The sequence below is a fragment of the Trachinotus anak genome, unplaced genomic scaffold (genome assembly GCF_046630095.1).
Source record: "Trachinotus anak isolate AG129_WGS33_773 ecotype Australia unplaced genomic scaffold, CSIRO_AGI_Tana_v1 ptg000024l, whole genome shotgun sequence".
Lineage (NCBI taxonomy): Eukaryota > Metazoa > Chordata > Actinopteri > Carangiformes > Carangidae > Trachinotus > Trachinotus anak.
The window spans coordinates 11,449,443-11,465,263 of record NW_027273875.1 but is presented as its reverse complement, the minus strand read 5'-3'; the positions used below and the strand labels follow the sequence as shown (position 1 = coordinate 11,465,263).

The 15,821-nt window shown below is 39.9% G+C and overlaps 1 protein-coding gene across 7 annotated transcripts in view; it reads left to right on the top strand.

Annotated features, from left to right (window-relative positions):
- ncor1 (nuclear receptor corepressor 1) overlaps nt 1-15,821 on the top strand; it is a 53,593-nt gene that overhangs the window by 306 nt on the left and 37,466 nt on the right. For 5 of the 7 annotated variants that reach the window (XM_071460684.1, XM_071460683.1, XM_071460681.1 and 2 more), the window contains exons 2-9: nt 2,966-3,155; nt 8,304-8,398; nt 8,633-8,840; nt 9,190-9,372; nt 10,778-10,891; nt 12,758-12,814; nt 12,954-13,006; nt 13,740-13,806. In XM_071460684.1, the coding sequence (XP_071316785.1) occupies nt 3,045-3,155; nt 8,304-8,398; nt 8,633-8,840; nt 9,190-9,372; nt 10,778-10,891; nt 12,758-12,814; nt 12,954-13,006; nt 13,740-13,806 (888 nt within the window). In that variant the 5' untranslated portion in view covers nt 2,966-3,044. Of the gene's footprint in view, nt 1-7; nt 403-2,965; nt 3,156-8,303; nt 8,399-8,632; nt 8,841-9,189; nt 9,373-10,777; nt 10,892-12,757; nt 12,815-12,953; nt 13,007-13,739; nt 13,807-15,821 lie in introns of those variants that run through there. The other 2 variants (XM_071460679.1, XM_071460680.1) reach the window with 2 other exon arrangements.

The window sequence follows — 15,821 nt, the reverse complement described above, 5'->3', positions numbered from 1 at the left end:
ACAACAACATCTTAAACGTCACGTTTCAACAATGAAGCAGTGAATTAGCATGTACTTTGAAATTTATGATTATTATTTCGCATGTTTTTGGTGCATTTCCGGAATAGCTCTCTGTTGTGGAAATAGACCCATCCCCCAAGATAAGCTACAAATCCAATTGCGTTTATATGACAGTATGGTGTTAAAAGATAACAATAACAACGCACAGCAGCAGTATTTCTCACGGCTGTGTTGTGTGTGGGGCTCTGGAGTTCACAATAGCTGCAGGGTTCGCCTGTAAATCATCTGAGAGACGATTGTAAATGTTTTGTGAAATTAACTTTACTAAGAGCATCATCGTGAAATAACAAAAGCTCACGAATGCAATGGTCACTGCATGCTTGTACTCTGGAAAAGATCGAGGTAGGTAACACCCAGGAACGAATGTACTGCACTCACATTTTTTTTTAAATCTACTTCCATAATCTATGGTAAAAGGGGTGAGAGAGGGATACAGCTCAAACTGTATTTTGAATATGTCCAATAATTGATTGCCATCATTGATTTCTATGCAAGTTATTACTAAAACGGGGATGAAAACAGAAACATGTTGTGGATAATTAGGTCACTAACAAGGACTGCAACAGCTGATTCAGAGAGTAAGTTATCCTGCATACTTAAATACTTTGAATAATCAAGAAGCAGGGACCTAATGTCTTGCTAAACATGGACGATGCTGTGATACAGGCTTGAACCCAGGAGGTCTCTTTTTTCTTTTAATTGGCAGCAAGATAGGAACAGGTAATATGTGTTTTGATACTTGGAGCAAAATTGTAAAAAATTGCAGTGCAGCAAGACCTCATTTGAAAGATGACAAAATCCCTCATAGCAGTATGGGCAACATTTTTTGTTTCCTTTTCAGTGATTGTCAGCCATACTGGTAAATATTTGATCAGAACCTCACACTACAGTTCAGGTTCCTGATCAACTGAACTCAACTCAGACTGGAGAGGATGTAGGAGCAAATTAAATCAATTGTAAACAGAACAGTAAAAGTAAATAATAAAAGGTAGTTATAACGTTTTGAGGCAGCAGTAGAGCTGCTGGGTGCTCGTTTTCTTCAGTTGTTTGTGACAATTTGCATTGAGCTGATTTGTTTGCCTCAAAGTCAAAAGGTATTGCTGAAAATGAGACTTGTACACATTTTTAGAACCAGATTAATTACCTGTCACGTGTTGGCTCTGTGTAGAGGACATTGGAAATGACATCCTCTGTTACTGCTTTCATAGTTTACAAAGTTAGATCACAGTAAAGGAAAAATGGTCAAAAAAAAAAAAAAAAAAAAAAAAAAAAACCAGCAGCATTGACTGTAGCTGGTTAGTAACAAGTGACTTCGTCAAGACACTGTTGATATTTTTAGTATTTCTGAAATTGTTAAAGTGGATTAAATTCTGGGACCCACCAAATGCTGTGGCCTGCGGATTGAAAAAATAATAGCTTCCAACTCTGGTTATGGTGGCAGTGGTTGGAGATTTTCCAACCCTGAAGTTAGCATCATAATGCCTTGGCATGGTGGTCATGCTGTAAATCTTGCAGACCTAGAATAAAAATGACAGAGCTGGAAGAACACTAATTCACACAATATATCCCTCTGAAGAAATAAAAAAAATAAGAAATGCCAATGATGTTTTTTACTCTAAACCAACACACAGAAACCTTTCATGTGTGTGTTTGGCAGCAGTAAATATTCAGACTAAATACAAAGTATTGTGTGTTTGTTTAGATGCAACGTATTGGGATATTTGATGTGTAAACTCGCTAATTCTCATCCAACTCATTTATTCAATCACATTTTCTTTCCCAATCATATATTAGCATTTTACTCTTTTGTGTGAATATAAATTATGTTAGTTATCTAAATAAACCTGTGATTATCAAATACATTTTCCCTTTGAAAAGCATAATCACATTTCCTATGAATTACATTTATATGCAAATGTTTTGAATGAGTTTGCACATAATGCTGCCTAGTAACATAAAATGATTATATCATCTGCAAAATACTAGTGACGCCTTCTTGTGCTGATGTGTAAATACTAAACAAGTTTTTTTACTCTCTCCAACAATACCCACTTGTGGTGATTTTAACATGTTTAAGGCGTGACTAGATTAAGGCAACTAAAACAACTCATTTTGGGGAAAATCTGAATGTTTATTGGATGGAGGGAATTAAAAAGGTTTTGGCTCTGGTACTGCAACCAACTCAGATGCAGATTAATGTAACAAACAATCCAGATCCAGACTATTAACAAGCCATCAGCAGTCAAATCATATTAGCTCAGTTATCTGTGTTCTAAAGGCAAGCTGTTTTTTGTTTTTTTTTGCTCATAGAAAGACTATTTTGGTGTATTCTCAAGCTGCAGCTGCACAGTATGGCCCAGTGTTTTTTAATGCACCACTAGTTTGAAGATTGTTATTGCAGTTTTGGTTTAAAGGCCTTGAATTAGATTAACACCCCGTCCAAGTAAATGAAGAGCTTAGAGTGGTGTATTTTGAAGTTGATTCATATTCATACAACATATTTCCTGCACTGGCAGCAGGAGGTGATATGAGCAGGTCAGTGCATTGGGCCTGCACTCACCTGCATGAAAACAGAGAAATATTTCAGGAAAGTTAAATATATAAGAAAGGTTGATGGGCTGCACTGACTCTTCATCAATTAAGATCCATATGTTAACCAGTATACTATCATATGGGAGATTTGTGGCGTGACCTGTGTCTCGTGTTATGTAGGACATACAAACCTACTGCACACTGTTCAACAGAACTCACTGATAGCTCATCTCCAGTTCTACACAGTTTTACTCTGCAGCTGCAGAGCTTCTTTTATCTCTACTGCTGGAAGACATTTAAGAGGCTTTTATATATTCATAGTAATTTCTAAAATCTGACTTTAAATTGAATCTATGTCTCTGTCTTTGGGCAGGTGGTTTGTGTCTCCAAACATGGTGTAGCTAAAATCTCTGATCCGTGAAGCCGCAGCAGCCCGGTAGCACTGAGTCAGGATGTCCAGTAGCTCGGGCTACCCCCCCAGCCAGGGGAGCTTCAGCAGCGAGCAGAGCCGATACCCACCACATTCTGTCCAGTACTCCTTCACCGGCTCGCGCCACCAACAGGTAAATCTGTCCTCCTGCTCTGTTGTATTTGAGTATCAGTCATGTTTGGCCAGTGCTCTTGATGCTGTTGGCTTGTACAGTATATTTAACCTTACTCAGAGGTATTAGAAGTAAATGCATATTTATGAGTAATAGTTACATTTATAAATAATGATAAAACTTTATCCGTATAAGAATGTTACAGGTAAAATATCCAGTCCAGGATTTGATATGAGGATATTAGGAAACAAGATTATTTATTTGTTTTCTTTTTTTCAGCTTAGTTGGGGTTAGTTAAAACTTTTGTGGTCCTATCCAAGAAATACTGTTACTTAAAACAATGAAATGGTTATAGTTTGTGTACTTGGAGCTTAATTTTTACAGCAGTTTGTTAACCATCACCACTGACAGTTTCATTCAAGGTAGTATATCTTGATTGTAGTGCATGACCCATGCTGAGCCAGATTCATAAAAAACCCAAAACAATGGGCATGGATTGGACTCAGAATTTACGATTATGTCTTGCGATTAATCTTAATGATTTTATTTTTGACAGTAACTTATTGCTGTGAAGGTTTTTACTTACTGTTACTGTCAGTTGTAATACTTTTGCTTTCACTTCGTTCATGGTCAGGGAAATCACTCAGCTATTCCATATGTAGTAAGCAAGAGACAGGCTAACATTTGAAATAATAACGTTCAATCCTTTGTTCCCCTTAATTGTGTTTTGGGCCTTTTTTGGATGGACAAAAAAATAATTAAAATCCAGACTTGGCTATGAGCTTGGCAGGTTGAATACAGACTTAAAATTCAGGCTTGTGCGGAGCAGTACTGATGATTGCTTGGGTGCACAGTCTGTTGCAGGGAAGAACAATAACAAAGTAGCAAGTAAAATTTGAAACTATTGGACTAACAAGAGAATGTGTGTTTTAAATCTCTGAGCACGTTGTGGCTTCTGTATAATGCAAGTGTTGCTGGAGTTTTGACGTCTGTAGACTTTTTCCTATCTCCAAGCACCTGGGAAATAGGTGAAGTTGTGCCAGAAACCTCTGCTTTGCGGCTGCACCTGCACTGACATTTAATCTGAGTAGGTAATGTGTGTCTGTTGAGGTTTTTGCAATGGATTTGCAGCCTCACACAAAAAATAAATCAGAAGTCATGACTCATCCTAGCTCGCCATTTTCAGTGGGGCCTCAGTCTAGGGGCATTCGGTAGCCCAAACCAAGCTCCAGCAGCAACAGCATTTTCACTACATAGGCAACATGCAAGTGAAATGTGACAGATTTTTTTTTTTTTTTCATGATTTACTTGCTTGTTGTGGTGACGTCACTTGCAGTGTAAATATTTTTGATTGATTCTGCTTTTATTAATCTAAACAGACCCTTACTTCCTGTGAAGAAATACATAGTTAGATTTTAATACTTGTGTAGTTGAGGTATGTTAAACGGTTTATGAATTGAATTATGAATTATGAAATGAAATGAAAATAAAAAGATGAATAACTTTGACTACCATGGTCTCATCACTAAACAGATATTTGTGATATTTAGTTTAGTTTCAGTGATTATGGAGCTCTATAAGGTTTGTAGAGTATTTAATTCCAGCACGCTGTCCAGTTGCATGTTCATTTGATTAATGTGAATATTGGATAACGCTTGTTAGGTGATTTGGTTGACATAATTCCTAGAATCAGTCTTTCACAGAAAACCGTTGAGGGTACATTTCTGAGCATTTGGATTGTTTGCTTAAATCTGGGACAAAACTGGAGTTTGGAAATATTTCCTGAAACTGATTTTGCTTGTTCAGGTTTGTTTGGAGGTCACAGTGTGCTGATAACATTTATGTGAGATTTAACCAATAGCTTAATGATAAAAACTTTAAAGGTTTTCATCAATTTTCTTGACATCAACAAAATCCATTTTAGTTTGCCAGATATTTTCAAAGCAATGCTATTGGTTACATAAATATCATTGTGCACTGACTGATCAGATGTTTGACTGGGAAGGGCGGGTTGGTGGTCTTGGTCCACTTCCACTTCCACAGCAAACTATTTTAGATATGTGTTTTTTTTCACTCATCTTTCTGTTCAGCATAAACATGTTCTTGTGGTATTCTGCTCTTATTCTAAGCTACATGGGCACTTGTGTGAACCTTGAATTGGTTTTCGATCTTTAGCAGTTAGACCACCAAATGCTGACATGGTGTCTATGTCTTATGCCCAGAGCTGCAGTTGTAAAAATGCCCAATGAATTCATTCAGGAATTTGGCCTTCATAAAGTTGAGCACTGCTGCTGATGGCTTGTTTTTGGCTGATGCACTTCTAACAGTGCCATTGTGGTGGCTGCGGGATCGTTAGCTGGGAGCAGCCCTTCACAGATGGTTTGCTCCTTTAATCCTGGAACATCTCGGACTGGTTGAGAAGCAATAGAAATGTATCCCTACTGCCGCCTGCAGCCAGCCGTAGGGTCCTAGCTTTCACCACGCCTTGTCCTTTCCTTGGAGCCAGTGTCAGAGGCTTTCTTGTTCTGCCTCCTCTGCCAGGTCTTTGAGAACCGTCCTCAGCTCTGGTGCCTGTGATCCCAAGAGACTTCAGAAACTTTTTGGTGGACACTACAATGTAGTACCGTATTTTCCGGACTATAAGGCGCACTTAAAAGCCTTTAATTTTCTGAAAAAACGACAGTGCGCCTTATAATCTGGAGCGCCTTATATATGGATTAATTCTGGTTGTGCTTACTGACTTCGAAGCGATTTTGTGTGGTACACGGCGCTCACGGTGCTCTGTCAAAATGTTTTAGTACGACTTTGGTAAACTACAAAGCCGCACCGCTTGCAGCATTACGGCTATCGTAGTCAGGAGCGTCGCAGAGTAATACATATTGTGCTTCACCATAATATTACAGTGTGTGTGTATAAGGACCTATAAGGAGTTATTGTGAATACGCTAACGTTTGATTTAGCGGTATCAGACTGTGTTTTTTTTTTTTTACGTGTTACAACTAAACAAGGTTGGGAGTTATTGTGAATACGCTCATTAACGTTTGAACAATGTTGAGAGTTATTGTGAACGCATTTAATAAAGTTTGACTTACTTATCTGAATGTTTTGTTTCGCTTAATGAGCCTTATAGTCCGATGTGCTTTATATATGAAAAAAGTTAGAAAATAGACCATTCATTGACATTGCGCCTTATAATCCAGTGCGCCCTATAGTGCGGAAAATACGGTAACAATGTAGTAACACCCTCCACCCTTCTTGTGAGCACACAAACAACTTTTTCCTCTTTCTCTTGAAGACAGCCTCCATTCCCTCTTCCAATGGAACCAGAGCACAATATCTGGCCGTACCGAGGTTGTGGTGATCTGTTGTGGGAACTTCATGTTCCACTCACCTGCGTGTGACAGGATGTGCCACTCCATTGTGCTGCTGCAATGAGCCTCACCACCTTGCTTGAAAATCTGAATCAGCTGCTGTGAAGTTACTTGGCTGGCCCTGTTTGCTTCCATTTTGGCTAGCTTACGGATGACCCGCTCATGGCACCATCCGTACTGGCCATGTGTCAATGCTGCCTTGCAGCCAAAAAGGAAGTGCTGCAAGCCTGAGTTCTGGGAGTTGCAGAGTTGGCAGGTTTCCTCTGAGCTGTATCAGAGGTGCAGGTTCTGGGGACTGGAAAGAGTAACCGTCCTGTTGATCACAGCCTCCGAGGCTGTCCAGCTCCCTTTGTGCTTTTGGTTCACAGCATTCATTCTCATTCATTTGTAGCTCTCCCATCTAGACAACTTCAGGTCACAAGGTCTTTCCATTCGTTCTTGGTGGTTTTGTTCTCCATCCAAAACTGGTCCTACCTGGCTGCAGCAATGCAACGATTTCCTGCTATTTCAGTCCGTTGATGTCTGCATCGCATTGCACTTGTGTCCTGTTTGTGTTGTGTTTTGGACAGACAGGTCAGGTGAGTCTCAGACAGTGATGAGCTGGTGGGGAGCAGACCTGTAGGCATTTGCAAGATCCAACCAAATTACGTGGAGATATGATTTGCTGCACATGGTTGTCTGGAATTTTTTCCGAGATCATAGCTGAGTTTTCCTCGTAGCCAAAAAACCCTGGAATGCCTGACCTCTGACAACTGGTGTCGATGGATTTGTTTGGTAGAAGGTAGCTGGCCATGCACTTTGCCACCACCCCTCTCCCCTTCCAGGTTTAGCAGGATTATGCCTCTGATTGTGTTGTGGGGGTCGTTCTCCTGTTGGATGAAGGTGGTAATGCTCTGGGTTGTCTTCTCTTGTGGGTTCCCTGCATGGTGTTTCCTTGTGCTGCTCATGCATTGGGCTGTGCTGCTGTTGATACAAATCCTGCTGAGAAGACTGGTCTTCCCCTCTCTCTCACCAGCTGCAGTGGTGGGATCAGTAGCACTGTGGTGCTCAACCTGGCAATGATTCTTCCTTGTCTGTCCTGCTGCTGCATTGCAAGCTTGCATCTGGTTGCCACATTTTGGCGTCCCCTTGGGGATCCTCTGATCATTTGTCGTTGCAATGTCAGTCTTTATGATGTTAACCGTCCTGATTGGTCCATCTTCCACCCCCTCTTACTAGATTGAGTACAGCAGAGAGCTTACAGGAAATGAGGTGGGTGGGGGGATGTGACACACAACAAAGGTCTCTGCCCAAACCCAAACTGGGGACATTGTAAATACATAGTGCGTGCCTTAAACTCCTAGGCCGCCAGGACATTGCACAGACGGCGTTTAATGGGGCTCAAAGCTCATCACAAAATCTCTGCAGTTGTATATGATGGGAGAAAAAAGATTTTGATGCTGAAGAGATGCTTTGGGTCACTGATATGTATAAAGCGTGAATAAAGCAGCCAGTGTAGACAGATGTTTCGATTAGGACTCGTGTGTCTGTGTTTCATCGCATAGATTGAGACAGACAATGAAAAACACGGTTCAGACTCGCCCACTGTAGACAGTACTTTGACTCTCTGTTATTATGAATTGGTTGCTTCATCTGAGAAGGGCTTTGTTATAGCTGTAGCTCTGCAGGAACTCATGATGTTGTATTTTTCTTTTTCCTATGATCAGCGGACCACATTGCTCTCTCTCTTGCATATTATTGTGACTCTGTTCAGATTTTTTTTATAACGTTGTTTGTGTTGTGTATCTCTCACCTTCAGGATTTCACCGTCCCAGACTATCGGACTCACATGCAGGATCCACAGGGTCGGAGAAGACCATCTTTACTGTCTGAATTCCACCCTGGAACTGAAAGGTAAGGGCTTCTCTTCATATAGTAAGCTAGTTGTCTAAATATGGGACAGATGATAGGTGTATGCTTATACATGCCATCTAGATTAGTTATTTTTTATTCTTCATTCTTTGGGTTTGTATTGCAGAACTGCATTGTATTGTAGTTTTTCCTCATACACTCCATGGATCATACATCTCAACAGACAGATTTAGCTTCTGATACATCTGTACATTTGTTGTTCATTCTCTTCTTCAGGCCTCCAGAGAGACGTCATGGTTATGAACAGCAGTTTCACTCAGTCACATCCCAGTCTGAGCATGAGGCCTTGGAGGCTAAACGCCCTCGCATGGAGACTGTTTCTGAGTCCCACATCACCCGCACTCCTCCCACTGCTGGGGGCATTGTCCTACCCATGCCCCATACGGTACAGGACAGCTTAAGAGCCACTGTGGAGGTTAAAAAGGTGGGGGCACAGTTGGTCCCAGGTTTTATTTTTGTCTTTACAGAGACAATCTGAATTCGTAAGAGTCAGTAAACTGCACTTTTCTGTAGTTGTTCACTATTGAACTAAACCATTGAACTAAACCGTGTTTTACAGCACTTACTAACTTATTTTTAAGATTTGTAGTATCACCATGAATTGGTACATACTGTCCCCACCAAAAGATAGGACCTTTTCTGACACTGCCTCAGTGGCTGCTCTTTGAAGTTTGTTGAATATGACTGCAGATATTGAATGGAATCATTTAGTTTTGTACAGATTTTGTGCTGTAGTTTTTTGCAAGCTCATTGGCCCTTTTTGTTTTTGCCAGGAGTCTCAGTTCACTGTCAAAGTGGAGTCCCCATCCCCAGGAGGACCTACACTACACATGGCAGAGGAGCAGGACACTTCTCCTTCCAAACTATCCAAAGAGGAGCTTATCCAGAGCATGGACCGTGTGGACAGAGAGATTGCTAAAGTGGAGCAGCAGATTTTCAAGCTGAAGAAAAAGCAGGTTGGTTACCCAGAGACCTTAAGTCTCTCAACATGCTTCAAATACAATGGGTGTTGTGTAAGAAAACTTGGCACAAGTAACAGCTTTTAAATGAAGCAATAACCCATGACACACTGAGGTGATTTTTAGAACAGCAATGAGGAAAAACATAGATGGTTTATTGCTTTTTCTAAAACAATGTGTAATTATAAACCACCATAATAGATGTTGTAAAGGTCTTGTTGTTGATTTATGGTCAGTGTTACAATACATTTTGAACGAGCTGGTTTGACAGTGGCTGTACCTGAAAGGTGAGATATGTCTCACATTACCATCAGATCTTCAGAGCATAGATGAATGAGTTCAGGTATCTGTCGTTATATTAATCGTTTACATGTCAGTTCAATCCAGCTACAATTTCATTAGAAATATTGTTAATGGAAAAATTAGCATTAACATTGGCATAAATAAATAAAGCTGCAGTAGGGTCTTAACAGGTATGTGTAAACAAAGAAACATCATGCTGAAGTGGAGCTTGCAATTAAAATAATCATTTTCCCAGCGGTGTTTGGACCTCCTACCTTCAGAATCATGGTGTTAATGTTAAGAGGCTCCACTCAGTGTTTGTGAGGAGGCTCCTGCTAAGCCCTGCAGGCCAGCTTGTCTTCTCAGTGAGGAGTTTTAATCAGCACACAAACTCCTAGGTTGACTTTGTCTGCATTAACAGTGTTTAAAAGCAGTTCACCTTTGCTATAAGATGCTTTTACATATATATGGTTTAACAAGCCTGTGCCTGTCATCTGCTGTATATTTTTTCCATTAAGGAGCTCTCAAAAACATACTACTGGAAGCCACAGGCTTATGTTTTGACTGCTCTCCCTGCCTGGATTTGTTTGTTTTTAATCTAGTTTGTAGCTGTCTTTCTCCTTCTATCTTTTTTTCAATTCTGTCTCATTAGATGGCAATGTAAGCCAAGCTTTTCTAGGAGAGAATACGTTATTTATTTGTTTATATGAGGTATTTCAGGAACTCCTAATCTTGTCCCTGTAACCTGGTAGTTTACATAACCTTTAACTTGTAAACATTGACCAACCAGACGATCTTTCAGCTTGTCTGTCAGTATCAGCATGGCCTCAAAGGCAGAAACCTCTGTGTAAAAACTGTACTTGAACAAGCCTGTAGAGAATAATCTGATAATGCCTGCATGGGCCTCAGACACCAGGAGCTAAGATCAGATCAACGCTGTGTAGATGCATCTTTGTTTTCTACCATTTATTGTGTATGAAAATAAATACAGATAAAAAACATGCAAAATATTTAATTTGGTCGTGTATAAAAGAAAAGGTTCCCCACATTTTCCCTGTGTGCATTTTGTTTGTCTTTTTATTGTGTTCTATTGGTCAACATGTTGTGTGTTGTCTCTTAGCAACAACTGGAGGAGGAAGCAGCAAAGCCAGTGGAGCCAGAAAAGCCAGTGACCCCTCCCCCAGTGGAGCACAAGCACCGCAGCATAGTCCAGATCATCTACGACGAGAACAGGGTCAGTGATCTGCTGCAAACACACAGAGACACACCAACACAGTCATTAGTTCTCCTCTGTTCCTTTTGTTCACATTGTTTATGCTCTAAACAGTTGCAGCCATTCTTTTAGCAATCATCTCTATGCAGCCTCAAAGCTGGAAAAAGTTACTTTTGTGTTTCCATCGGCCTGATTGAACCTTTAAACTGTGCAGTGAAGCACCAAGCTGAGAACACGTTGTGTCCTCACAGCGGGGGGTAACCATGGTGACCATGGCCGACCAGTGACAGTCATCTTGCTCCAAACTGATGGCTGAACATGAGTCTTTAAGTCTGTCTCTCAATAGCTTTTTTAGCTTCTAACTGAATCTCTGTCGTTTGGAGTTTAATTTCACTCCAACATGCATGTTATTACTTTCAAATATCAGCCTTATTTTACAGTTTACTGATCACTTTCAGTCGTACCTGAGCTGTGTCAAGTTACTGCGATGCAAAGACACCATATCCTGCCACTGCTTCTTCACATTAAAGCTTTCCACTAGTGAACCAGTGGGAGCTGTGGAGCAGCTATATCCGCTCAGCACTGTATGCCTATCCTGCTCCTGTCAAAAAACAGCATTTGGCATAGTGATGTTTCAGTTTTCAGAAAGAATATTCAAGTGAGTCTCCTGTTGGGATATGTTGTAATGCCTTCTGGTTTTTGCATTATTGATGTTTTGAAGGCAGTAGTGAAAGAAATGACGTATTTATTGCTGCATATTTTTGTTTGAATTTAATCATTTAATTTTTGGTCAATTTCTTATACATTAGAGCTGCAATGATTAGTTGATAAGTCAATCAAAAGAAAAATTCGAATTATTATAATCCATTAATTTTCCGTTTTATATGATGATGGAGTAAATAGGTTATTTTGGATGGTTGATGAGACAAAATGAGATATTTCATCACCTCTAGTTGTACAGTATTGTGATGGGCATTTTTTTGTATTCTCTGATGTTTTATAGATATAGTGAATAATCAGTTAATCAAGAAAATAATTAATCAGCAGATTAATCTCTAATGAAGATAAAAGTCAAGTCATTATCTATATTTTGCTCGGAACAGTAAGGGAGTGAGTGAGTGTGTGTTGAAGGAGGTCACTACAGTTCATGTCTGTCAGACAGTGTTGTGGTAGGAGACAGCTGAGACACGCCTTCCTTCTCAGTCAGCTATTAACCCTTTAGGCTCTGTAGCTGCTCCAGCTCTGTGCACAGCATTTATTCTGGCAGGCGGGGTTGTTTGTCTCAGTCTGTAGATAGAGGCTTATGAAATGTGAAAATGGTCGTGATGGCCTTGAATAAGCTGACAGTCTGCACTGATCCTGGAAAACTGTCTTTGCCAACCATTTTAATTGTGCTGCAGTGGGAACGTTCTTCTTTCTGTTTTTTTATTTATTTATTTTCCTGTATCATGTTTTGCTCCTTTCAGGCAGGTGCAGCTGCTCACTGTTTTTCTAAAATGCAGAGGCTCATACTTCAAGAGCAAATTAAATGTTTCCATTTTTTATTTTATACAAGATTTAAGATACTATCAAGATTAATTTTAGGGTTTTTTGATTTTTTAAATCTTTGCCCTTTTTTATATAACAGATCATACCATGATCAGTAACTTAATTGGATGATTTAAATTCCAGTAAAAGGGGTTAAATGTTTTGACCAATACATCCCCACATTTAGGTACTTTCTTAATTAAAGCTTTCCTTTCTTTTCTAGCCAACTACTGATACTATACTTGAGATGTGATGTTTTTAGGTGAAAATGTTTTGTCTTTGAAAGTGTTCATATTGCAGTTTCTCTTTACTCTCAGTAGGTTTTGTATTTAAGTTGTCAACTCTTGTCCGTTTTTCTAGAAAAAAGCCGAAGAAGCCCATAAAATACTGGAAGGTCTTGGTCCCAAGGTCGAGCTGGTATGTGTTTTCTTTTTTTTTTTTTTTTCCTGTCCTTGCATGAGCTTTAAGGAAGAAGTAATGCTGAACTCAGTGGCAAGTTAGAAATGACTGCTTGCCTAATAGCTAAGGATTAATCCTCTGCTTTTTCTTTTTTTAGCCCCTGTACAATCAGCCGTCAGACACAAAGGTGTACCACGACAACATCAAGACGTGAGTATCTATATTTGTTCCACAAATTCATTTTATGAGTGTCTGTCGGTGCTGTAAAGGGCAAGAGCATTGCAGCAGGCATGATGCATGCCACAGTTAGAGTGTAGGAACCCTCTCAGCTGAGCAAAGTGTTGGAGGTAATGCTGAGCTCAGCAAGATAAACCCAGCTGATAACTCTGTCTAATCTGATTGCTGAGTCACCTGATTGAGTTGCCCTACTGACACCATGGAGAGTGATCGGGAATGGAAGCGAAAGAATGTACGCATGTCTGCGTTAGGTGTGTTTAAAGTAGGTGTGTGATGTGGGTTGGAGGTCATGCCGTCTAGGACAAAACCCTTATCAGTGTGCACGATGAGAGCGGACCATCTGGCTCAGTCTTTTATCAAGACAGACACCACCTCTGTGTGAATGTGCCGTACAGGCCACACTCTCAGGGTCAGCTCTCTCACTGTTATCTCCCCACAGCCACCATCATGAGTAAACAGAAGTTTTCCCAGTATTTTGTGTCTGCCTCATTGCAAATAAATAGTGATATGTTGATGATATTTTTTGGTGGGGGTGTTGGAAAACAGAATATTCTAATTTACAAAGGCACTTTTGTACTAGCTTTGCACTGATTGATCTTCTCTGAAATAAGCGATTTCTACAAGTGCATGACTTTTTTATGTGCCGTGCAGTTTTGCATGACTTCTTGTAAGTGCTTTAATAATTTGTGTTGTTGTTGTATTTCAGCAACCAGGTCATGAGAAAGAAGCTGATTTTGTTCTTCAAGAGGAGGAATCATGCTCGGAAACAAAGGGTAAGTGTCCCTGCTGTTCAGAGACCAAGTTCCAGGTATTTCTGTTTATGGTCTGGACACAACATTAGTGGCGCCACCCATTCCCACGGCCACTGTAACAGTCATATCACACCTTGCCGTCTGCACTCAGATGACTTCAACTGATAAGGGGAAATATTACTGGGATAATTTAAAATGTTTCGACGGTATCTTCTTTATTTAACTGGAAGCTACAGAATATTAACACACCAGACACACCAGAAACTCTGTACTGAGTTAAATTTGTGCAAAGTCTGGGTACTTTGCACAAATTCAACTAATTATGGGTTTTTATATAAGTAGAAGAAGGCAGGCACAAGACAGTGTATAGCTTAGTCGGACACAAAGAGAATGTAGTCATAATTTAATGCGTAAGCACTCTAACTGCATTTGTTTGCTCAGAACTTGTTTTCGTTCATGTTGTTGGACAGAAAGCTAAATATTGGAGCTCAGTGAACATTTAATGCTGGTTTTATATAATTCTTAAAATAAGAAGCTTTTGTTAATTGTAGGTCTGTGTGCATGTAATGTGAATCTAGAAATTGCGGGCTGCAGTGAAACTAATTCCTTAACCAGACCAAGAGTCTGATGCCATGCTAGTGGCTCTGTGAGGCTGTATTTAGGCACAGGTGTGCTATGTGCTAAATACTCACATCAGCGTGCTAACATGCTCACAATGCTCACAATGACATTACTTAAATGCTGATGTTTAGCGGGTATAATTATTACCTTGTTTACCATCTTTGTTTGGTATACCGTATTTTCCGCACTATAGGGCGCACTGGATTATAAGGCGCACTGTCAATGAATGGTCTATTTTCTAACTTTTTTCATATATAAAGCGCACCGGACTATAAGGCGCATTAAGCGAAACAAAACATTCAGATAAGTAAGTCAAACTTTATTAAATGCGTTCACAATAACTCTCAACATTGTTCAAACGTTAATGAGCGTATTCACAGTAACTCCCAACCTTGTTCAGTTGTAACACGTAAAAAAAACACAGTGATACCGCTAAATCAAACGTTAGCGTATTCACAATAACTCCTTATAGGTCCTTATACACACACACTGTAATATTATGGTGAAGCACAGCATGTATTACTCTGCGACGCTCCTGACTACGATAGCCGTAATGCTGCAAGCGGTGCGGCTTTGTAGTTTACCAAAGTCGTACTAAAACATTTTGACAGAGCGCCGTGAGCACCATGTACCACACAAAATCGCTTCGAGGTCAGTAAACACAACCAGAATTAATCCATATATAAGGCGCTCCAGATTATAAGGCGCACTGTCGTTTTTTGAGAAAATTAAAGGCTTTTAAGTGCGCCTTATAGTCCGGAAAATACGGTAATTAGCAATTTGCTTTGGCTAATTAGCAGCCATTAATATTCGCTAATTAGCATTAAAAACAAGGTACAGTAGAGGTCGATGGGAATGTCATTAGTCTTATAGATATTTGGTGATAAACCCGGGAAATGGTCCAATTTAATTTAGGCCTGATGATGAAAGTTAAGTTGTTGAGACATTTGACTTAAAACCTCAAATGTTTCATGGTGGCACTACAGTCAAAGTAAGAAAAATCATGTGAGCTGGGAAGCATGAATGCCCACAAAATTTCTTTGTAATCCACCCAATAGTTGTTGTGGTATTTCAGTCTCAACTAAACTGTTGGACCAACTGGCTAACGTTGCGATGCATCAAGTATGGTGAGCATCCTACCAAATGGGAAACGCCTAGTTTTCCCCTGTTTGTTAAAAAGTATTGTGTGAGCCAATAAGTGCTTTTATATGGAACAGAATAATAAATATAGTCACATCAAAGAACAGATTTGAGCAGTGCATAGGTCAAGCGACTGTCTTTCTGTCTTTCTTATCTGCAACCAGTGATTTAAATACCTCTGAATCACCCCATGTTGAAAAACTTGGATCTTTTTTTGTAATGCAATGGCTCAGTGGGTCCCACCTTTGTCTGGCTGTTCCCTGTCAGGGTCAGAC